General features: G+C 47.4%; 1 protein-coding gene and 3 non-coding genes across 6 annotated transcripts; 2 read left to right on the top strand and 2 right to left on the bottom strand.

The window, feature by feature from the left end:
* Positions 1-790: 790 nt before the first annotated feature.
* On the bottom strand, positions 791-863 carry TRNAT-UGU (transfer RNA threonine (anticodon UGU)). The gene has a single exon. It is a non-coding gene; the product is annotated as a tRNA-Thr (tRNA).
* A 2,522-nt stretch (positions 864-3,385) lies between these two features.
* Positions 3,386-17,485, bottom strand: TRIM7 (tripartite motif containing 7). 3 transcript variants are annotated; one of them, XM_086411084.1, is made up of 7 exons: positions 16,955-17,485; positions 15,978-16,073; positions 9,033-9,263; positions 7,522-7,544; positions 7,128-7,243; positions 6,610-6,645; positions 3,386-4,975 (listed from the first exon to the last, which is right to left on the bottom strand). In XM_086411084.1, exons 1-7 carry the CDS (start codon positions 17,459-17,461, stop codon positions 4,464-4,466), a joined length of 1,521 nt encoding a protein of 506 aa, XP_086267210.1. In that variant the 5' UTR covers positions 17,462-17,485; the 3' UTR covers positions 3,386-4,463. The 3 variants fall into 3 exon arrangements, with proteins under 3 accessions (XP_086267210.1, XP_086267213.1, XP_086267212.1); XM_086411087.1 differs by having other exon boundaries at positions 16,875-17,485; XM_086411086.1 differs by lacking the exon at positions 7,128-7,243.
* Positions 17,486-21,489: 4,004 nt separating this feature from the next.
* On the top strand, positions 21,490-21,561 carry TRNAA-UGC (transfer RNA alanine (anticodon UGC)). Its single transcript has one exon. It is a non-coding gene; the product is annotated as a tRNA-Ala (tRNA).
* A 468-nt stretch (positions 21,562-22,029) lies between these two features.
* On the top strand, positions 22,030-22,102 carry TRNAK-CUU (transfer RNA lysine (anticodon CUU)). Its single transcript has one exon. It is a non-coding gene; the product is annotated as a tRNA-Lys (tRNA).
* Positions 22,103-24,276: the final 2,174 nt, after the last annotated feature.

Here is a 24,276-nt window from a genome sequence, read left to right on the forward strand (position 1 = left end):
TTGGATCAGCTTTGGAAAATAGAGCCCGGGCCGTATCACCAGAGGAGAGAATACTGCTCTCGGGAACCTGGGCAGACGCCCAGGAGCGGTGAATGAGATAGGTGGGGTGAGTGGCAGAGGAGGGACTCGCTTCTCTCCGTCACACAAGGCAGATCTCACCCAAAGAATCACGCTTTGCGTCAAGAGCCGAATGGACCTGCCCCACACTGGCACGATGGGGCATTTGTGCGGCCCGAACTCCTGGATTCTTCAATCCCAAAGTGACTACCCTACTGGAAGGCCACCTCATTGAAGAAGCCAGATTTCGGGGACCAAAGGCAGACTTCCCGGGATCTTAAACACAGCCCCACTCTCAACTAAAATAATAGATTCCCAGAGTACGGAGGTTGGTGTGCAGCGTTCACAGGTGCTCCCCGCGCAAGGGAGAAGAACGAATTAGAGAACACGGCAAAGCCCCTGGCCCGAGTCAGTGACGGGAGGGGAACAAAAAGACTCGCTATGAATTTGCCAAGAAGACGCGCAGAAAGAAGCGAGGGAGGGGTCGCTGGGGAGAAGGCGCGCGGAGCCAGCGGAATCTGTGACCGCAAGTCCAAGGGAGCAGTGGGTCTGGTTCTTAAAGAGATAATGTTAGAGGAGGGGTGGAGGGAGCGATAAGTGACGGCCACTTGAGGGGCAAAAACACTCAGACCTGCTTAATTTAAGTCTACCCTTTCAGTATGGCGGAAAGTCGTGTTGGCAAGCGCATCTTCTCCTCTCCAGAAATAGGGGGGTGGGGGAAAAAAGGGTAATTAGGCCCCAGCGAGATTTGAACTCGCGACCCCTGGTTTACAAGACCAGTGCTCTAACCCCTGAGCTATGGAGCCAACTGCGATTCTGCACTCTGCGCACGAGCAGTTGATACCGCTATGGTCACCGCGCAGCCGCAGACAGAAGAGCGACGCGGAAAGGCGGGGCCCACGCTCCTCAGCCAGTGACCGCCCTGTCCGGCTGCCACAGCTGAGTCTGCAGCGTCAGTAAGTGTCAGTGTCACAGACTGAGCCGCAAATCCTGGGAGAAGTCCAGCGTAGAGGGGACCACGTGGGTGGGCGGAAGCTGGGAAGGATCGGGTGAGGGCGGGGCGCGCTGCGGAAGGGGGTGGGGCCACCAGTGGGCGGAATTGTTGGAGGGCCGGGGGCCTTCCTCCTGCCCTCGGGATCAGGGGCAAGACTTGAGTAGAGAGGTCCACTAGTAATTGTGTATGAGAACAGGGTTCAGGGAGAAGGCAATGGCACCCCACTCCAGTACTCTTGCCTGGAAAATCCCATGGACGGAGGAGCCTGGTAGGCTGCAGTCCATGGGGTCGCTAAGAGTCGGACACGACTGAGCGACTTCACTTTCACTTTTCACTTTCATGCATTGGAGGAGGAAATGGCAACCCACTCCAGTGTTCTTGCCTGGAGAATCCCAGGGACGGCGGGGCCTGGTGGGCTTCGGTCTATGGGGTCGCACAGAGTCGGACACGACTGAAGCGACTTAGCAGCAGCAGCATAGGGTTCAAGGCCGAGGCCCTGAGGGGAAGGCTAAAGGAATGGTGTCAACATGCCTGTCCTGAGAGGAATCCAGCTAGGCTGGTAGAAGAGATGATCAGGAGGGAGAGATTGGTAGAGAATGTGAGAAAATCAGGTGGTCAGTGTGTTAACGACTGCATCAAGACAGGAGACCCAGATCACTGGGTAGCCAGGCCCAACGAAGTTTCCTAGGTGCCTTCCTGCCTGGATGCTGAGGACCAGTGTGAGGGTCTGGTGTCAAGGATGTGTGTTCTCGTATCTATCGCAACTTAAAGCAAATTAGGAAAAAGCAACCCTTAGAAGCCTGTCTTGGACTTTGGAAGAGCTGGGTCCATCATGGCTCCCCAAAGGACCCACGGAGCAAAGGGCAGAGGTTGAAAGCCCAGGTAAGGGACAGGAACCCTAGCCCAGAAATGGTCAGAAAATGTGTCTGTAGTTGGTAGAACTTGGTCTGATGGCCCAATCTGTTCTTTGGTGCCTTCAAGGCCAGATGACTTTGATCACTGGGTAGCCAGGCCCAAGGAAGTTCCCTAGGTCCCTCCTGTCTGGATGCTGAGGACTAGTGTGAGGGTCTGGTGTCAAGGATGTGAGTTCTCATATCAAAGTAGCTCTCAAGGATCTAGGACCAATGAACAGGTTGTGTCAGAAGGAAACCAAATTAGGCCAGTCATTGCTTTCAGAGGCCCAGACATCTCAGAGAGCTTACAATGGTCACAGGATGGAAGAGGAAAATGTATACACAGGCATACTCACACCAGTATTGTGACATCCTAAGTCACCGCACCACCCTGGAGACCAAGAGAGAACATCTCTCTTACCAACCACTTGTGATTGTTATGTACTGTTGTTACGTCTTCGGATATGTATATATCTATCTAGTTATTCTACAAACTCTGAAAGACATATAGTCATATTCACAAACATAAAAGCTGAAAATATACACACAGACAGCCAGCTCTGCAGTGCCCAGGCCTGATCCTACAGGCACCTCCACAAGTCACCCTACCTTCTGTGATCCATAATGTGTTGCCGTACTTCAGCACAGTTATTAGAGGATAGAAAGGGTAATTGTGACACTCAGTCAAAAAGCCATATAAGCCATACAGCCATACATAAGGGCTTGATGATTTTCCTTGTAGAAATCAGTAATATTCAAATACATGGATTGGGTACAGTGTTCTAGAGCTATACAACATAGGATTTACCCTTTGGGATGCTGCTGTAGGCTGGACTCTTAAATGATCCTGTCCCCAGCCTATAGGACACTGGATTCTGATTGCCTGGTGTTATGTCCACTGGGTCTGCCTCTAGAACAGTGTCATGCTGGCCTGACCAAAACATCTCTCTTACAGTCCCTTGTATGCAAAGTGTGCTTGAAGTATCTCAGGGACAGAGCATGGAAACTCCAAGATGCTTGTAAGTCAGACTATTTAATTGTCAGTGTCCCTGCATGCCAACAATATGTGCAGGACAGAATTAGGTCTGAGACTGGCTTTCATCTAGCTAGGTAGCTAGGTAATGGGGGAAGGAAACCTTTGACCTTCACCTAAATATGGGGTGGCTAATATTAATATTTTACAACAACAAATCAATAATAGGGTGTAACCATACTGACTTAGGTCTGTTCGTACCTAAACCCTATATGCATACTTATAAATGCCCTCTATAAAATTTACATGGCCCTGCACCCCATTCCTGAGATCTAAGACATATACACACATACAGATGTTCCTCACACACATAACACACATGGCCACCTAGTCTGGCAGAAACTTTGCTCACAACTGCTCTTGCATTCAAACTGGGGGAGTTAAGAATTCGCCAAGGCACCATACAAATGAGCTCACAGTCTGTATTTCCATCCTCTTTTCCAGGAGCATACTAAGCAGTGAACAGCCCACCTCCACTCTCCCAGAAATGCAGCCATACAGAAGCTGGGGAACAGTTAGCCAAGGAAATAACACAGGCCAGGGTACAGACTGAGCAGAGCTTGAAACCAGGGTCTTCTGCCGTTGGCATACATTTGAGAAGCTCCAGGAACTGTCAGGGGTATGCCTGTGCCCTGCACATTTCCATTAATTGGAGTTAATTGCTTCTGTAAAATTATAAGTGCTGCCTTGAGTTTCAAAATTCCATAATCTTTGGTCTCCTTTCCCAGGGGAGACTGTACCTTGGCACTTGGAAAGGTTTAGGCAAATGTGAGAATGTGGGACTGTCATTGTGGCCAAGGATATACATATAATCTCATCAGGCTAAGCTGTGTTGAGTGACAGCAATGTCAATAGGCTGTTGTCCTGGGCTGTTCCTATTGTACATATCAAGGGTCTCTTCCCACTTCTGGCCTAGACTCTCCTTTGGGCTGGGAATACCATGCTCCTCCCTGAGTAGATGACTTTGTCAAGCTAGCCAGATCCAGGTTCTGAAGGCAAAGCTGGCAGCTGACAAGAAGGCAAAGCAGAAGGGATCATGAAGCTGAGCAGTCTGGAAGGAAGCTGCTCCCTTGCACAGCCAAGAGCTTGGTTTTGTTCCATGGAACTAGAGGTCCTGGTGAATTGGGGCAGTGATAGGAAGCACCTCTGATGGAGCTGGGCTCCTCTCATCCACCTCCACCTCCTTACAGCTCATGCCAAATCCTCACCAGGACAACAGGCAAGAGACAGAAGGGAGAGTCCAAGGCCATATATTCCCCTGCTGAATTAACCTTAGAACACTTTTCCCCAGTAGCCCAATCTCATGTGTTTGATGTTGTGGTCTGCAGAAGCCCCTCTAAGGCAGCCTGGGGCAACAGTCAGGAAGACAGACCCAAAGTATCCAGGAGGTTCCATCCAAGGGCAACAACCCTTCCCATGGGCAGCCAGGACTGGGAGGAGTTCACCCTTGACTGGTTTACTCCCTCCGGGAGGCTGGACAATGATCTCAAGGCCAGATTCGCAAGTAGGTGCCGGTAGAGCAGACAGAGAAAAGAGGGAACACGCGCTCTTGGAAGTTGACGCGGAAGGTATAGATGTGGCGCATGTCCTCTGCAGCGTAGAAGGACACAGCCCCCACCTCCAGGTCCAGGGCGACCCGCACGCGGGACAGGTGCCCACAGCTGAGGGGCGTCCGTTCAGGGCTGGTCACCGCCCAGTACTGCCCGTTGTTGAGCTGCAGCGCCCAGACGCCCTCCTCCGGGGTGAAGGGCGTGAGACCCTTGCGGCGCACGCTCTCACGGGCCACGCCGAAGGCCCAGCCGTCCTTGGAGCCCACTTCCACTTCCCAGTGGTGCCTCCCAGAGGAGAAACCGCAGGAAGCCAGAACTCGTGTGTTGGTGTCGAAGCGGCGCGGGTGGCTGGGCAGGTCCTGGGCTTGTTGCCCAAGGCGCACGCTCTTAAGATCCAGAGAGAGGATGAGGCGGGGGTTGGCCGTGTCGGGGTCCAAGGTCAGCTCCACTGCGGGGGATGGGTGGTTTAGGGAGGTGGAGAGACAGAGGACTTCCCATGCAGGCTCCTTGCACAGCTCCCCTTGCCCAACTGTCCCCTCAAATAAGTATATGTTGAAATCACACAGCTACAGTTTATGGGCTTGATTTGGATCTCAATTCACACAAATTGATAAATCCAATTTAAAACACTTGTATCATAATTTATGGAAAAGTTTTTCCATAAAGTTTTCTTTGATATTGTATTACCTTTGTGATACTATGTAAAATTTTACTTAAAACATATATGTATTATTAAACTGTATTTTATAGCAAAAAGACACCTGGGGAATTTTGGACACTAGATACTGGAAAGAATCATTAATTTTTTATTTATAACAATGGTTTCCTCTTTATGCTTTTTAAAAAGTATGTCTCTTTAGAGACAGCATACTGAGATATATATGAAATGATATATATGAAATCACAGTTATCTATGATTTGCTTCAAAATAATCCAGTGGCAAGAAGTGGGTAGGGATGTTTATGAAAAATACTAGTCATGAGTTGATAATTGCTGAAGGTATATGATGAGTACATAATACTTGTTATGCTCTTCTCTCTACTTTAGTGCATGTTTGAAACCTTCCATAATGAAAAGTTAAAATACGCACACTTGCTGTAAATACTACTATGTTCCAGGTCTGTGCTAGGCCCTGTGAATCCCACAGAGGAATATCCCTGCCCTCCTGCAGCTTCCTTTCTATGGGGAGAAGGAGGAGAGACAATAAATGATAAAGGGATCAGAAGAGCAGGCTGTAATTTCAACTAGACAGGCCAGGGAAGGCCTTACGGAAAATGTGCATATGAGCACAGACATCAAGGAGATGAGAAAGCCAGACAGGTGGCTGTCTGTGGGAAGGGTGTTCCAGGCCCTGGCACAGCCAGTGCAGTGCAAAGGCCCTGAGGTAGCTGTGTGCTCCTGGTGCATTCCAGGAGCAGCAAGCACGTGTGTGACTGCACAGAGTGAACCAGGGGAAGAGTATGCAGTGAGGCTAGATTTCATGAGACCTTGAAGACCAGTTACTCCACCCCTTACTGAGTGAGAGGGAGAGGCAGGGCTGTCACAGAGTCCTGAGCAGAGGAGGACATAGTCTGACTCAGTTGGTTCACTAGGTAAGATATGACTTAGCTTAGTCATCAGCATCAGGAATATGTGCCTTCCCTTCCCCACTTTCCCAGCCCATTGGGGTTAGATCCCACTCACCCCAGAACTCTGCAAGAGTAATAACCGCTTCCCTTCCTGTTTTCAGTCTGACCCCTGACCCAGTACACAACCCCTGTCCCAAGAAGAGGTCTCCGTCTGTCTGGGAGTGGGAACAGGGAAGAGAGATTTGTCCAGGTGACTGACAAGCACTTCCAGATCTAAATACCCCAAGGTGCAGGGCACTCCTACTCTGGAATGACCCATAGCTTTATCGGCCTATGGGCCCCACTGTGACATGAAGGAATCATAATTATGAGGATGAGGGAGAAAGGACAGCTGATGGCAGTGTTGCTTAGGTAGATGGGCAGAAGGAACCAACCATGCACAGAGCCGAGAGACAGTTACTGTATCTCCACATGGCCAAATGACAGGTACTCACTGTCACAACAACCATCGTACCTTTTTCCTCTTTGTCCAGCTCTCCCCGAAGATCCTCTGAAGAGAAGAAACAGAGCAGGTTGTGCATGAATGACATGGAAAATTTCTATCCGGCAATGACAGTGACACCATCTCTTGACTTGTAAGCCCCACTGACTCACTCACTCCCTAGATAACCTAGAGATGACAGGCAGGTACCGGGCCAAGCACAAGGGTGGAAAGGGGACAGTAGTCTAACTCTACCTCTCCCACGTCCCCCTCTTTTGTCTGGAGCCATTCTGAGCTGAGCTCTCCTTCCTCATCCTTATTTCTGCCCCTAATGACCCTCGACTCCATCTGTCTTCAGTTGAAGCTTTGTGTCCTGGGGTAGGGATGGGGGTTCTAAATAAATTAGCCACCACTAACTGCCTGAACCAATCTGGCTTTGAGAGACACACTAGTTCCTGTTTTATCACACAGCTTCTGGAAAGGCACATCCTTAGGACCCTAAACCACCAACACCAGGACTGCAAGGCCCAGCCCCACACACAGGCCCCTACCTTTGAACTTCTTGAGCAGCCCCTTTAAGACAAAGGTTTTGAGGGAAGCATTCCAGACTTTATTCTTCATCTCAGAAGAGACTGTGGTTGGCTTGGGGGCAGGCACATTGCTGCACCTGCAGGACAAGGACCCTGAAGAAGGCCCACAACCACTGTCCCACTCCCCCTGGGCTTGACAATTAGAATAGTGAGGTCCTCTGGGTAAAGAAAGGTGAAAAGAAGAGCCTGACCCTGTGCCAAATACCCATGGCCAGGCAGCAGATGTTTGCCTCAGAAAGTACTCAGGTAGGTTGGTGAGGGGAACAGGAGGTGAGAAGTCAGGATGGGGAATGACAAGAGGAAGCACAGTAGAAGAGGTGGCTAAGAGGCCTCAGGTATTGTTAGGTCCACTTACCTGCTTAGTGTGTTTTTGAATTCCTGGAAGGAAAGGTGAGAGAAAACCAAATCAGCATTCACCTTTGAGAAATAAAACTGGTCCCTTGCCCTGCTTCCAGAGGAATAAGCAATACGGAGATGCATTACCCCCTCTACACACACTGCTTGCATGGGCCCCATGTGGCAACAGCTTCCTCATATGGCAGACCACTGCGTGTCTCATCAACAAGGTAGACCCCTCAACCCTGCCCACACCTCTGCAATTGCTCCCATCATTACAGAATCATCACTGGAGACAAGTGCCAGGAGTCAACGTTGCTTCTGCTTTTAACATAGCCTAAGAAAACTGATGGGGCTTCTCTAGTGGCTCAGATGGTAAAGAATCTGCCTAAAATGCCAGAGACCTGGGTTCGATCCCTGGGTAGGGAAGATCCCCTGGAAAAGGAAACGGCAACCCACTCTAGTATTCTTGCCTATACAGAAGACCCTGGCTGGCTATAGTCCATGGGATTGCAAAGAGTTGGACATCACTGAGTGACTAACACTTTCAAGAAAACTGACAGCCCCTATGCAACAACTGGTCACTCAGATCAGTGCTTTTTTTCCCCCATATATTATTATTTTTCTTCTTTTTTATTTTTCAAATTATGAAAGTATGATAACACATTTACCAGAGACTTGGAAAGTACAGAAAAAAGTTACATACAGTTCCATTATATATCACAATTATTTTTTAAGTAGATAAGAATTTTAGTTGAATTTTCAATATCAGACTCTCAAAAATTAAAAAAATGAATAGATAAGTAGAAGGATATAATAGATCTGAAAAGCACTGTGAACTAATCCAACATAATTAAGATTTATACAATTTTCAGACAACAGCAAGATACAAATTCTATTCAAGTTCCTATAGACTATAAACCAGGAAACATTGGAACGTATCTAGGGACATAAAGTGTTAGTTGCTCGGTCATGTCCATAAAACAAGGTGAAAAAATTCTTAGACCAGTGCCTTTTAAATGACCATTCTTTTTAGGGGAGGGGGGCGCTGCATGGCTTGTGGGATCTTATTTCCCTGATCTGTGTGGAAGCACAAGAGTCCTAACCACCAGGGAATTCCCTTAAATGACCTCTCAATCCATTTGTCCATTTGTGACTTGTGAAGTTTAATTAGTGGGTTGTGACTATTTATTTTAGAAGGACATATGATAGGAAAGATCAAAGTGCATCATATGTAGTACAGGTGTTATTTTCTGAGACTTTTTTCACACATATGTATATAATAGAATGCATTGTAAGATATATTATTGTGGATCATGGTCAAGAAAAATTTTAATCACATCCTTTTAGACTGCTAACCCCAGGAAAATCAGGGCTTTTCTCTTCAATACCCTTTGGCTCCAGATTGTGTGATTCTACTAAACTAATTCTGTTCTCGCTGCTGTTTCCTCATTTGAAAAGTTGGAGGGATACATTCAAGCCTCCTGCCTTAAAATTAATGACTCATACCCCTGGCCAAGCCAGACTCACCTGGAGAAAGTCAAGATCAGGCTTGCAAGTTGTCTCCTGGATCTGACTGCTGAGCTTGGAGAGCTGGGCAATCTCATCCCCAAGCTGGGCCAAGTTCTCATTCTGCTTCTGTGTCACCTCCCGGGACAGCTCCTCCAGGCGGCCTAGGAGTCGACCCTCCTGCTCCACCAGAAAGGCCCGCAAAGCCTGGAACTCTGCCCCTACCTTCTCCTGCTCAGCTGCCATCTGCTTCTGTCTCAGGAGAAACGAAGTTGAAGAAGGCAAGGGATGTGGTCATCGATGGGTCATCAATCCCATCCCATTTGGATGGGAGCCTCTGTGCCATCTCACAGGACAGGGTTCCATCTCCTTCCGTGCTCGGGGGTCAGAGACTCATGTACACATACCCACAGTGCACACACTCTAGTTAAGTATCACAGTTCCGAGCATGCGGTAGCCTTGACATGTGCTTTCCCTTCCCCTGTCACAGTTGTGCCCATGTGTCACTTTAGACCTGGGCTCTCCCATCAACCTAGAACAACTTCAAACTCACTCCAGAACCACCCAGGGCTGCAGTTTCCTCATTTGAAAAATGGAAGGGATAAATCAGTGCCTTCTGTAGTTACTGTAAAGATTAAGCTGAGGTCCCCAAACACATTTATTTTGTGTTAAAAACAAGACAACAGGCTCCAAATGGAGTCACTTATGCTAAGCCCCATGTCACCAAACCGAGACCTAATTACAGTTTCAGCTCTCCCAGAAATATTACCTTAAACCATCCTATAAGGAATGGCCTCCTCAACATTTGTTTAGTAACCTGTCTGATAAAACCATGCCAGCCACTACAAGGAAAGTAACTTTGCAGTAGCCAACCCACTTTTCTGTGTGTGTGACCAAATTTATGATCTTTATTCTGCGGAAATCCAAACACATTATGGTTTCAAGTTACTAGAGTTGGAAAGTTGGAAAACATTAAAGTTGCAGAGTTGGAAAGCACCTTTTATAGCACACAGTGAGATCTCAAACGTAATGCTGTCAAACTCTTCTCACTTCTCTTTAGTTCAACATTTTTGGCAATGATTTAATAGATGATTTACAAGGCAACTTTAAGGTGTGACTTTGAAGCAAAACCTTTGTGGAGCTGGGGGTGCCAGTGAAAATTCATTTTAAGACACAGAAATTTAAAGTGAACCAACAATGTCACTGGCTGTCAGATGGACAAGCCAACATAGTACCCTAAGTCATTGTTAGGCTGCAAGGCTGAAGCAAGGTGTGGAGAGATGGTGTCAGGTCTCACATTTAAAGAAGCACATTCAGTGTTAAAACACGTACTAATAGAATATCAAAATTGAAAAATTGGAAGTAAATTTTAAATAACTCTACTTTCACAGCTTTTTGTTTTGTTTTTTTTGTTTTTGGCCACATGGCATGTGGGATCTTAGTCCCCTGAGTAGGGATTGAACCCATGCCCTTGCAGTTGTAGCATGGAATTCTAAACACTGGACCTGCCAGGGAAGTCCCTCAGAGCACTTCTGATATTTAAATTCCCTCTCTAATCAGACACCCAAGTCACTTTAGGACTGTACATCATGTTGATGAATCAGTTTATAAGCCCTTACTAGTGCTGACTGAGGCTCCACAGGCAGCAAAGACAGTTCTTATTCAGAATATGTGTCAGTTTCAGCCAAGATAAAATACTTTCCCTTCCAGGGTGGAAGAGGTCCGAGGCTATCCATCTGCTACCAAGTAACTGGTTTCCTTCAAGGATGATGCTGTATCAGGCCTCCACATTGCTTCTGTTGCTACCAGGCTGAATATTGTGTGGATCACAACAAACTGTGGAAAATTTTTAAAGAGATGGGAATATCAGACCACCTTACCTGCCACATGAGAAACCTGTATGCAGGTCAAGAATCAACAGTTAGAACCAGACGTGGAACAACAGACTGGTTCCAAATTGGGAAAGGAGTACGTCAAGGCTGTATATTGTTACCCTGCTTATTTAATTTCTATGCAGAGTACATCAGCCAAAACACTGGGCTGGATGAATCACAAGCTAAAATCAAGATTGCTGAGAGAAATAGCAAACTCAGATATGCAGTTGATACCACTCTAATGACAGAAAATGAAGAGGATCTAAAGAGCCTCTTGATGAGGGTGCCAGAGGAGAGTGAAAAAGCTGGCTTGAAACTCAACATTCAAAAAACGAAGATCAAGACATCCGGTCCCATCACTTCATGGCAAATAGAGGGGGAAAAAGTGGAAACCAGATTTTATTTTCTTGGGCTCTAAAATCACTGCAGATGGTAACTGCAGCCATAAAATTAAAAGACACTTGCTCCTTGGAAGGAAAGCTATGACTAACCTAGACAGTGCAGTAAAAAGCAGAGACATCACTTTGCCGACAAAGTGGTAGCCATTTAGTCAAAGCTATGGTTTTTCCAGTAGTCGTGTATGGATGTGAGAGTTGAACCATAAAGAAGGCTGAGCACCAAAGAATTGATGCTTTTGAATTGTTGTAATGGAGAAGATTCTTGAGTTCCTTGGACTGCAAGGAGATAAAACCTGTCAATCCTAAAATAAATTAATCCTGAATATTCATTGGAAGGACTGATACTCAAACTGAAATTCCAATACTTCGGCCACCTGATGTGAAGAGCCAACTCGTTGGAAAATTGAAGGCAAAAGGAGAAGGGGGTGGCAGAGGATAAGATGGTTATATAGCATCACCGACTCAATGGACATGAGTTTGGGCGGACTCCAGCAGATGGTGAAGGAAGCCTGCTGTGCTACAGTCCAGGGGGTCAAAAAGAGTTGGACAGGACTTAGCGACTGAATACAACAGCAAAGAAAGAAGAAAGTGAAATCAATGCCAGTGATCAGAGGTAACAGCATATCCACAAGAACTAAGTGAGAATATGCTGTGTGCAAGCTTTATATTCTATTCTTTCCATTATTACCATTCACGGGATTTTCTCCCCTGTGTTTTTAGACCCAGACTCTCGCCCAGGGACGGGGGAGCCTGGTGGGCTGCCATCTCTGGGTCGCTCAGAGTCGGACAAAACTGAAGCGACTTAGCAACAGCAGCAGCTCGCCCCTGATCCTCTTGATTCTTTACACAAACACATGGGAGGGACTCTGTGTGATATCACAAGTGGGGCCTCTCGTGGCCAGTGAGAAGAATCCCATCCCTCCAGGACAAGCTCAAATGTCAAAGTTCCTTTTCCGTGAAAATGTTATGGGAGGAAAGAGTAGCTAGAAGAGCAGACTGTAAGTGAGTTCTGAAGTCAGGCGACCCGGGGTTCAGGTCACTGCTGCCTAGTCTTCAGGATGTTGGGCAAACCGGCAGCAGCAATAAGGGGCACTTTACAGGTATCAGCTCCCTCAGTGATGACAACCACACAATGGCATGGATATACTCTCATCCCAATTTACAAATGGGGAGACGAAGACAGGTGAATTACCAGGAAGCGGGAAGTCAGGATTCTAATCCAGGGAGTCTGACCTCAAAGTCCAAGCTTCTTACACAACAACACAAGTGGAAATAACACAAGTGTAACAATATTTGCCAAAGTACTCTAAATCAGGGTTTCCTGCCTGGGTGCTATTGACATTTGAGGCTAGATAATTATTTGTTGTGGAGGGCTTTGTCCTGTGCTTTGCAGGATGTTTAAGCAGTACCCTGGCCTCTACCAGTAAACACCAGTAGCACCTCTGCCCCAGTGTTGACAACCAAAAATATCTCCAGGCATTGCCAAATGTTCCCTGGGGCCCAAAATTGCCACCAGTTGAGAACCACTTCTCTAAATAGTAAGAGCATTTTCCAATAAAAATGTTCTTTCTCTTTGTTCTCATGGCAGCAATAATTGTTTCATTAAGCAGGTATCTTGCAGTTCTAAAGGATGTATGGGCCAGAGAGGGGTTGGCTGGGTGGGTGTAGGACAGAGTAGAAAGTGCTAAGCAAGGCCATGGGATGTAGGATCAGAGACCATGAAGCTGCCCAAGCTGGAGAAGGCCCTCTGGTCATAGATGTACAGTAATGGCCAAAGAACCACAGGTTTATTCCTTTTTCCAGCAGAGAGGGTGGAGGTGTGGAGAGGTAAGTTCTTCCTTATGGAGGGAAGTGAATTTTCAGAAAAGAAGGCCTGAGGTGTGCACCGAATGCAAGTGTACCCGATGCAGTTCAGGATCAGGAAAGAACACTGGGGCATCTATACACATGCCTCCCCTTCACCCCACCTGTCCTCCCTTTAAGGATAGAGGGGTCCTCAGATTCCTTTCCCTCCATTTTCCAACTTCACAACTACACAGTCCTGTGCTAACAAGCAGGAACTGAATTTTCGAGATAGAAAATAACAGTGACCCACATTTTCCCACCTTAAACAAAATGAACCCCATTTCACTTTCCTGTTTCACTTCAAGGAAGACAAAATACCACCCCAAGCTCTGGGCACAGGGGTGCTGGCACAGTCAGCTGCTGAAAACCCAAGTCCGCAAACCTTCTGCCCTCTGCTGGGTGGGGAACAGCTCTGCCATCCTCTCCTCCACCCCCAACCCCCTCTCTCCTAGCCTCAATTTCAAAATCTAAAAAACTCTAAAAATGAAGAAAAAGTTTTTTTCATAACTCCTTTGGTGGTAAAATTTGCCCTAAAACTGACAGAAGGCTATTTATTTTCCATTTATATGTTTCTCTACAGGAATATTAATGTATTCAATTACAAGATGCTCCAAAGACCCTAACTGAGGTGTTATGTCATATTAGGGGGACTATACTTCCTGATTCACTGGGACAGTTCCAGTTTAAGCCAGATGTTCGAAAATAATTATTTTAGCTGTCCCTTTTACTCTCAAAAGCTCTGGTTACATAATAAATTATATGGTCACACTATATGATATGCATACTATTATATTTCCAAGAAGAGAAATGCAAAAAAGCAAGATGGCTGTCTCAGGAGGCCTTACAAATATCTGTGAAAAGAAAAGAAGCAAACACCAAAGGAGAAAAGGAAAGATATACCCATTTGAATGCAGAGTTCCAAAGAATAGCAAAGAGAGATAAGAAAGCCTTCCTCAGTGATCAGTGCAAAGAAATAGAGGAAAACAATAGAATGGGAAAGACTAGAGATCTCTTCAAGAACATTAGAGATACCAAGGGAACATTTCATGCAAAGATGGGCACAATAAAGGACAGAAATGGTATGGACCTAAGAGAAGCAGACGATATTGGGAACAGGTGGCAAGAATACACAGAAGAATTGTACAAAAAAAGATATTCATGACCCAGATAATCACGATGGTGTGATCACTCACCTAGAGCCAGACGTCCTGGAATGTGAAGTCAAGTGGGCCTGAGGAAGCATCACTATGAACAAAGCTACTGGAGGTGATGGAATTCCAGTTGAGCTATTTCGAATCCTGAAAGATGATGCTGTGAAAGTGCTGCACTCAATATGCCAGCAAATTTGTAAAACTCAGCAGTGGCCACAGGACTGGGAAAGGTCAGTTTTCATTCCAATCCCAAAGAAAGGCAATGCCAAAGAATGCTCAAACTACCGCACAATTGCACTCATTTCACACGCTAGTAAAGTAATGCTCAAATTCTCCAGGCCAGGCCTCAACAATACATGAACCGTGAACTTCCAGATGTTCAAGCTGGTTTTAGAAAAGGCAGAGAAACCAGAGATTGAATTTCCAATGTCCACTGGATCATCGAAAGAGCAAGAGAGTTCCAGAAAAACATCTGTTTCTGCTTTATTAACTATGCCAAAGGCTTTGTGTGGATCACAACAAACTGTGGAGAATTCTTAAAGAGAAGGGAATACCAGACCACCTGACCTGCCTCTTGAGAAACCTGTATGCAGGTCAGGAAGCAACAGTTAGAACTGGACATGGAACAACAAACTGGTTCCAAATTAGGAAAAGGAGTATGTCAAGGCTGTATATTGTCACCCTGCTTATTTAACTTATTTGCAGAGTACATCATGAGAAACGCTGGGCTGGAAGAAACACAAGCTGGAATCAAGTTTTCCAGGAGAAATATCGATAACCTCAGATATGCAGATGACACCACCCTTATGGCAGAAAGTGAAGAAGAACTAAAGAGCCTCTTGATGAAAGTGAAAGTGGAGAGTGAAAAAGTTGGCTTAAAGCTCAACATTCAGAAAACTAAGATCATGGCATCCAGTTCCATCACTTCACGGCAAATAGACGGGGAAACAGTGGAAATAGTGGCTGACTTTATTTTGGGGGGCTCCAAAATCTCTGCAGATGGTGACTGCAGCCATGAAATTAAAAGACGCTTACTTCCTGGAAGGAAAGTTATGACCAACCTAGATAGCATATTCAAAAGAAGAGACATTACTTCGCCAACAAAGGTCCATCTAGTCAAGGCTATGGTTTTTCCAGTAGTCATGTATGGATGTGAGAGATGGACTATAAAGAAAGCTGAGCACTGAAGAATTGATGCTTTTGAACTGTGGTGTTGGAGAAGACTCTTGAGAGTCCCTTGGACTGCAAGGAGATCCAACCAGTCCATCCTAAAGGAGATCAGTCCTGAGTGTTCATTCGATGGACTGATGTTGAAGCGGAACCTCCAATACTTTGGCCACCTGATGTGAAGTGCTGACTCGTTTGAAAAGACCCTGATGCTGAGAAAGATTGAGGGCAGGAGGAGAAGGGGACGGCAGAGGATAAGATGGTTGGATGGCATCACTGACTCACTGGAGATGAGTTAGGGTAAACTCCGGGAGTTGGTGATGGACAGGGAGGCCTGGTGTGCTGCAGTCCATGGAGTCGTAAAGCGTCGGACATGACTGAGCGACTGAACTGAACTGAACTGATATTTCTAAAATCCACCTCTGTTCCACAGGCACACACTTCAAAGCCAGAGTGGTAGGTGGCCCTGTGTTGTCAGCCTGGGCACAGGGTTGGGGGAGGGGGAGCCAACCTGGGGGTTGCCATTCTCACCAGGAGCTCCTTGCTCTCCTTCTCTTCTGTGGAACGAAAGGCCTCATAGTCCTCCAAATCCTTCTTCAAGACCTTCAGCCTGGACTCCAGAAGCTCCTGCAGGAGGGTGAGAAGGAAGACATTGGAGGGAGAAGATTCTGGAAACCCCCACATGGGCCTTCCTGAAACCACCCAGAAGAAACTGAAGGCCCTGCTCACTGAGGTGGAGGAGGCAGGATTGAAGCCACCTCTGGAAGTTGGGATGGATACAGCCTACACAGTCTGCACTTAAGGGTACAGGGCAACTGCAAGCTGATTCCAAAGACCTCAGGGTCTCCGGTCCTCAAGATCATCTGTGCACAGTCTAGGCTGAAATGCAAGCACTCCAGCGCCCAGTCTGCCTAGTCCTCTTTTCTACTCTCCTCACCAGCATCAGAAAGCCATCTGGGTAGGAGGGCTGGAGCAGAGTCAGAGCAAAGAGAGACTGGGGACTGTGCCGCAGGCCTCCTAGTGCACACTCCAGCAAGTTGGCAGGAAAGGGAGGCGGCAGGCACCCAGAATCCCAGGTGGCTCTTGGCACTCTACTCAACCCTGGATCCACTCACCCCCTTAGCCCAACCTCCTGGGAAGGTCGTCTCACTTGGCCACAAGAGGTGAGAGAACATTGAACAGAGCTATGCCCGTGGTAAGGGTTGATAGTAGGGGTAGCAGATATGGGGGTGTGAAGGAGGCACTACTAGAAGCCAGGGACCGACAGAAAAATCGCCAAATCTGTGCGGTATCATGCAGTTGGTCCAGTATGGGCCCCAGAGGAAATGATAGGGGTGTGGGAGGCTGGTGACGGAGAAGAGAGCCGCGTTGAGTCCCGAAGCTAATGCCAGGCAGCATGGGATAGGACAAAAAAAAGCAAGGGCTCACCTGGGCCTTCCTGCGTGCGCGGGAATGTAGAACCGGGACTGCAGGTCCCGAGAACCCGCATGGGTAGGGACGACGCTCACCTTAGCCTCCTGAACTGCCTCGTCCAGCGGCAACACGGCGTGAGCGCGGTGCTCGCGGGCGCGGTCGCACACCACGCAAATAGCCCGTCCGTCGTCCTGGCAGTAAAGCTTGAGCGGTTCGCCGTGCTGCGCGCACCCGGCCGCCACGGCCTCCGGAGGCCCGCGTTCTCCTGGCGCTCCGGCCGGCAGGCTGAAACGCCGCAGCAATGTGGCCACCGCGGCCAGCTGCCGGTTGGGCCGCAGCTGGCTGGGGCGCGCGGGCTCGCGACACTGCGGGCAGGGCAGCGAGAAGGACAGCGTGTGGGACACGGCGGTGGCCCTCGTCCCCGGGCGCTCCCAGCAGCGCGCGATGCAGGCGCGGCAGAAGCTGTGGCCGCACTCGACGGACACTGGCTCGCGGAAGAGCTCCAGGCAGATGGAGCAGGTCGCCTCTCCTTGCAGCTCTGCTGCCAGCGCCAGCGCCTCGGCCCCGGCGCCTGGGCCAGTCCGCGGCCCCACTGCCGCCATGCGCGCCCCCAGCTCACCGAAGTCGGGCGACGCTGGGGAAGTTGCTGGACCCGACAGTGCGCGGCCGGGGCGGGCGTCCGAGCGGCCGCTGAAAGAGGAAGGGCGGGGCTGACGCCGGCTGGCAGAGACTAGAGCTGAGTGCTCCAGGCTGAGAAACGCTAGAGGAGGGTGCGTCTTGACAGCTGGCGGAGTAGCACAGGTCAAGGGGATCCAAGCGCGGGCCAGTGCCTTGCGTTCCCGCTCTGAGCCCCCTCAATACCCCGCCTTGGCCAGCGGCCTCGGAGGTCCCGCGGCCCTCTCTCCGTCTCTCCCTTATTTCAGCTCTAACGCGAACCTACGCTGTCCAAGCCTGACTCCGTCGGCCGTGAGAAACGGGCCGGGACGGGTGGAAGCACACGCCCACCTGGGCGCCACTCCCAGTTGCTGCCCGAGGCCGACCCAGCACAGCCCGAGGGTGACCCAGCACAGCCCGAGGGTCGGGCGCCCGACCACGGTGTCGGGTTCCCGGAGCACAGGTTTGTCCGGCCCTGTACTAAGTTAAATTTAGAATCTGGAACCTGGCTCTTGCTCCTACCCCCACCCACATGAGTGGCCTTTTATCCACTTTTGTAACTACCTTTCTTGCATTTGTGTCCTCCCCTGCCCGTTTATTCTTTTTTTTTTTTTTTAATGCAAGTAATACACTTACAGTCAATACCCCCGCTTTATTCAGTGTTATCCTCCTCCCCTAAAAAAACCCCCATCCTCTATTGTCTCTTTATCTTTATTTGTACAGCTCTCTGCAGCCCTTCTGGAGCTGCCAATAATATTTGCTCACGCCGGGTCTCCCCTCGGGGGCTTCCCTGGTGGCTCAGACAGTAAAGAGTTTGCTCGCAATTCGAAAACTCGGGTTTGATCCCTGGATCGGGTAGATCCCCTGGAGAAGAGAATGGCTACCCACTCCAATATTCTTCCCTGGAGAATTCCATGGACAGAGGAGTCTGGCAGGTTACAGTCCCTGGGGTCACAATGAGTCGGACACGACAGAGCGGGTAACACACACACGTCTGTCATGACTCCCTCTGGAGGGCACTCGAAGCAGATTTCTTCCTCAGCCTCCTCAGAAACCGCGCTTGTCAAGGTCACGGGTGACCGCAGCGATCATAACCCAAAGACGAAGGCAGGCGGCTTCTTAGGCTTTACCTCCTCTCTTCTGGGATGTTTCCTCCTTCTAGCACCATCTCTTCCTTCCGGGGTACTGTACTCCCTGGCTTTTCTCCCACTTCTATGGCCTCCTACCAGCTTCTTGGTCACCATGGTTGTTTCCTCTTCCTCTCCCTGCCCTTGCTTGGTCCTTGGACTTTCTGTCTACGCTCACTTCCTTGTGATCTCTTCCACTTTCTTGCTTGAAAGACTTTCTCTCTGCTCTACGGACAAATCTCCAGCCCAACTCTTCCTAGAATACCTGGCTCCCACAGCCAACTCACTGGGCAGCATCTCCACATGAGGCGTTCTAAGGGAGAGTTGCACACTCGACACTTCCACAATGCACTTCTGTCTGCCCCTCCACCTGCTCTTCCCATAGCCTTCCCCACTACACTCCATTTAACAGCAACTCCATCCATCCAGGTGCTCAGGCCCAAACCGGTGAGTCTTCTGAGACTCCCCAAGAGACGGGAAATGTACAGGACCCACCCCTAATCCTCAGCATCTCTTCAGTTCTTCCACAGCATCATCACCTATAATTTGATGATCACAACATTTCTTTCCCCTTCTGTCCCTCTCCTGCCCTATCTTCTCCATCCAGCTGTGAGAACAATCCTGTTAAAATGTTAAGTCAGATAGGGGCCCTCCTTTCCTCAAATTCTCCCGTGGCTCCCACCTGTCTCAGAGTAAAAGTTGAAGTCTTCACACCGTCTAAAGGTACTATCCATTCTTTCTCTCCATCCCCTGCATACAAAGTGATAGGGGATGCATCCCCTCACCTCCTGTCACTCTCCCCTGCTGCATGGACCCCCTTATTATTCCTGCAATAACATGTCACAAGGCTCCTACCTCAGGGCCTTTAAACTGGCTCTCACCTTTACTTGGACCTCTCTTTTCACAGACACTTTCATGGCTCACATTCCATCTCCTTTCAACCCTTTTCTTCAAACGTCACCTTCTCAGAATCATGCTTTACTCCATTCTCTCTCTCAAGGCTGGCTCTATTTTCTCTTTAGCACTCAACCTCCTCTGAAACCAGAGCTGAAAGATGTAATGAACTATGTCAGTTTTGCTTATGGCCGAACTCCCAGTTTTCTACAGCAGTTCTAGGTACACAACAGAGCTTGATTAACTTTTCTTGGATTCAATTAATTTAAATATGGCTCAAAATTCAGATGTACAGAGCATTTAACAGTGAAAACCTTTGCCCATCGCCTATGCCCCAGCCCCCTTCCAATCCTGAGCGTCAACTTTGCAATTCTGAATTACTTTGTACAAATATTGCACACTTTACTACACTCCCTCTTCTCAACAATACTTGAAACAAGAACTTCCAGATGTACAAGCTGGATCTAGAAAAGGCAGAGGAATCAGAGATGAAATTGCTAACATCTGTTGGATTATAGAAAAAGCAAGAATATTCCAGAAAAACATCAACTTCTGCTTCATTGACTAAGCTAAAGCCTTTGACTATGTGGACACAACAAACTGTGGGAAATTCTTAAAGAAATGGAAATACCAGACCACCTTACCTGCCTCCTGAGAAACTGGTATGCATGTCAAGATACAACAGTTAGAATCAGACATGAAACAATGGACTGGTTCCAAATTGGGAAAGGAGTACATCAGGGCTGTGTATTGTCACCCTGCTTATTTAACATCTGTGCAGAGTACATCAAGTGAAATGCCAGGCCGGATGAATCCCAAGCTGGAATCAAGATTGCTGGGAGAAATATCGATAACCTCAGATATGCAGATGACACAACCCTAATGGCGGAAAGTGAAGAGGAACTAAAAAGCCTCTTGATGGAGGTGAAAGAGCAGAGTGGAAAAACTGGCTTAAAACTCAACATTCAAAAAACTAAGATTATGGCATCCAATCCCATCACTTCATGGCAAATATGTGGGGAAACAATGAAAGCAGTGAGAGACTTATTTTCTTGGGCTCCAAAAGCACTGCAGATGGTGACTGCAGCCATGAAATTAAAAAACGCTTACTTCATGGAAGAAAAGCTATGACAAACCTAGACAGCTCCTTAAAAAGCAGACGTCACTTTGTGGACAAAGGTCTGCAGAGTCAAGCTATGGTTTTTCCAGTAGTCATGCATGGATGTGAGAGCTGCACAGTAAAGAAGCTGAACGCCAAAGAATTGATGCTTTCCAACTGTGGTGCTGGAGAAGACTTCTTGAGAGTTCCTTGAACAGCAAGGAGATCAAATCAGTAATCCTAAAGGAAATCAACTCTAAATATTCATTGGAAGGGTTGGTACTGAAGCTCCAATACTTTGACCACCCGATGCGAAGAACTGACTCATTGGAAAAGACCCTGATGCTGGGAAAGATTGAAGGCAGGAGGAGAAGGGAACAACAGAGGATGAGATGGTTGGATGGCATTACCGACTCAATGGACGTGATTTTGAGCAAGCTCTGGGAGACAGTGGACGGGGAAGCCGGGCATGCTACAGTCCATGTGGTGGCAGAGTCGGACACAACTGAGCGACTGAACAACTCTTCTCTTTGTTTAACAAACGTAGCATCCTGCAGCTAATCTTACTTTGCTTCTTTCGGCTCACAATTCATTTTGGGGCCTCGTGCCGGATGACTTTCCCTTCTTTTTTCACCGCTGCCTCCAAGTGTTTATCCTGGTCCTGTGCTACCCTTGGTCGTCATCTCGGTCGAAGTCCACTCGCTTAGAGTCAGTAGAGGACCCTGGAATAGCTCCCAGCGCTGGCCGCTGGCCTTTGCAGCCTTTCGATTGTCAAAACCAGCAGATGCCTTTCGTTCGACCATGCTTTTTGCCAATAACCACCTAACAGAAATTAGAGGAAGGTTTGCGGCGGGCTGGGGATGTAGCTCAGTGGTAGAGCGCATGCTTTGCATGTATGAGGCCCCGGGTTCGATCCCCGGCATCTCCAGAACAAGCAGCAGTTTCTGTTTTGCTTTCTCTCGACCCCAGAGTTTAGAAATGCAGAACCCAAGGAAACACCCTAAATCGTGGAGTTTGCGCAGGTTGTGGGCACGGGGGCGGCCTTCACCCACTCTAGGCTCAACCCCGCGACGGTGCGTTTAAACTTCAGACTGAAAATTCACGGATTAAGCTCTGCTATTGCATCAGGATGCAAACATTATCCCTCCTCAGAGCCTGTGTTTCTCAGGGATGGAAAAGGGCTAGGGTGATGGCAGAAAAGGGCGAGCAGAAAAGGGACGGAAGTGGGAAGGACGGTCAGTCAAGCATGATTGGTAGAGTTTGAATTTCTCAGGTTGCCAATAATCTTGTCTTTAGTGGCCCAATTTTGTCCCAATTAAATTCAACTTTAAACTTCAAGCTAGATACAACCGGAACCCTTCCTTCAAGTAAAAGTTAATGAAAAAGAAGTTCACGTGCCCGGCTAGCTCAGTCGGTAGAGCATGAGACTCTTAATCTCAGGGTCGTGGGTTCGAGCCCCACGTTGGGCGGCAGGTGTATTTTGCTCTTAACTACCGGAAGGTTGATAGGGAAAAATACTTCTGTTCTTGATCCATGTGTATAAGTTGATGTGGGCTTCTTGCTGTTATGCTCTTGTTCGTTGATTACTGTATCCTTTACCTACTAGCAAAGCAACATTTTAGAAATTATTTAAAGAATCCGCCATACAGTGCAGGGGACGTTAGTTGGATCCCTGGTCTGGGAGGAAGCCGCATTGCCTTGGGCAACTAAGCCCATGGGTAACAACTGTTCAGCCTGGGCTCTGGAGGCATAGCCGCAACTTCTGAAGCCTAGGTACTCTACAGCCTGAGCTCCACAAGATATACCACTGCAATGAGAAGCTTGTGCACCGCAATTAGAGAAAGCATCCGCCCAGCAAGGAAGACCCAATGCAGCCAAAAATAAATATTTTTTTAAATTGTTCAAAATGTATGTAATAAAATATACTATTTTCACTATTAAAAAATAATTATAGCTGATACACAATGTGTTAGTTTCTGCTATACAGCAGATATATATATCAGTTCAGTTCAGTTCAGTCGCTCAGTCGTGTCCGACTCTTTGCCTGTATGTATATGTATATATGTCTATATACATATAGACATATGTATGTATACGTATATACTTTGTCATATTCTTTTCCACTATGGTTTATTAGAAGATAGTGAATATAGTTTCCTGTGCTATACAGTAGGATCTTGTTCGTTTTCACTATTTTAAAGTGCACAATTCTGTGCCTCTAAACACACTTACTTGCTAGGCAACCCTCATCACCATCCATCCTCAGAACTTTTCCATATTGCCCAACTGCAATTCTACCCAATGAACATTAGCTCCCTATCTATCTTTCTCCCAGTCCCTGGCAACCACCATTCTACTCTCTGTCTCTATGCATTTGGCTATTCTTTGTTGTTGTTGTCTAGTCACTAAATCGTGTCCGACTCTTTGAGATCCCATGGGCTGTAGCCCACCAGGGATCCTCCGTCCTTGGGATTTCCCAGGCAAGAATACTGGAGTGGGTTACCATTTCCTTCTCTGGGATCTTCCAGACCCGGGGATCCAACCCACTTCTCCTGCATTGCCTGGTGAATTCTTCACTGCTGTGCCACTCTAGGAACCTCATATAAGATGAATCAAAATTATTTTTCCTTTGTGATTGGGTTATTTCACTTAGTGTGATGTCTTCAAGATTCTTCCATGTTGTAGCATGCTCCAAATTTCTTCCTTTCAAGGCTAAACAACAGAGGGTTCCCTTGTGGCTCAGACGATAAAGAATCTGCCTGCTTTGTGGGAGACCTGGGTTTGATCGCTGGGGTCCCAAAGAGTCAGACACGACTGAGCGACTAACACTTTCACTTTTCAATATTCCATTGTATGTATATATCATATTTTGTTTATCCATTTATCTCTCAGTAGACACTTCAGCTCAGTTCAGTCGCTCAGTCCTGTCTGACTCTTTGTGACCCCATGGACTGCAGCATGCCAGGCTTCCCTGTCCATCACCAACTCTCCAAGCTTGCTCAAACTTATTTCCATCAAGTCGGTGATGCCATTCAACCATTTCATCCTCTGTTGTCCCGGTCTCCTCCTGCCTTCAACCTTTCCCAGCATTGGGGTCTTTTCAAATGAATCGGGGTCTTTTCAGTCCTTTGAATCAGGTGGCCAAAGTACCGCAGTTTCAGCTTCAGCATCAGTCCACTTAGATTCCTTTCATCTTTCAGCAACTGTGAATAATGCTGCTGTGAATATGGGTTTACTTATATCTGTTCTGTTCAAGTTCCTGCTTTCACTTCTGCACATATATCTAGAAGTGGATTTGCTGATCATAAGGTATTTCTATGTTTATTTTTTTTAAATCGTCATACCATTTTCCACAGAGGCTGCATCACGAAATGAGTTTTTAAAACATCTTTTGAGTAGGTCATATACTGTACTGTTCAAAAAGTGAAACATCTATAAAAATATTCAGTGAAAAGTATCCAACTTCTATTCTCCTTTTTTAGGTAACAAGTTTGTATCCATGTACATATTCTTCCAGAATTTTTTTAATGCAAAGATATTTTTATTTTCCTCTATCTTACATAAAGATATAATTACAACTCTGTTATATTTTGATTTTCTTTCCATCTCAAGACATAGAAATTTTACTCAGTCTTTTTTGCAG

This window comes from Bos grunniens, chromosome 7 (genome assembly GCF_055505025.1).
Source record: "Bos grunniens cultivar Pamir isolate PY7600 chromosome 7, Bosgru_T2T1.0, whole genome shotgun sequence".
Lineage (NCBI taxonomy): Eukaryota > Metazoa > Chordata > Mammalia > Artiodactyla > Bovidae > Bos > Bos grunniens.

Bases quoted from the DNA above. Each gene is read 5' to 3' on its own strand.
- TRIM7 (XM_086411084.1), bottom strand. From the start codon at position 17,461: ATGGCGGCAGTGGGGCCGCGGACTGGCCCAGGCGCCGGGGCCGAGGCG. The intron at 9,264-15,977 runs GTGAGAATGGCA...CTCCTGAGACAG, and splicing joins AGGAGAGCAAGGAGCTCCTG to AAGCAGATGGCAGCTGAGCA. The intron at 7,244-7,521 runs GTAAGTGGACCT...CTTGTCCTGCAG, and splicing joins TTCAAAAACACACTAAGCAG to GTGCAGCAATGTGCCTGCCC.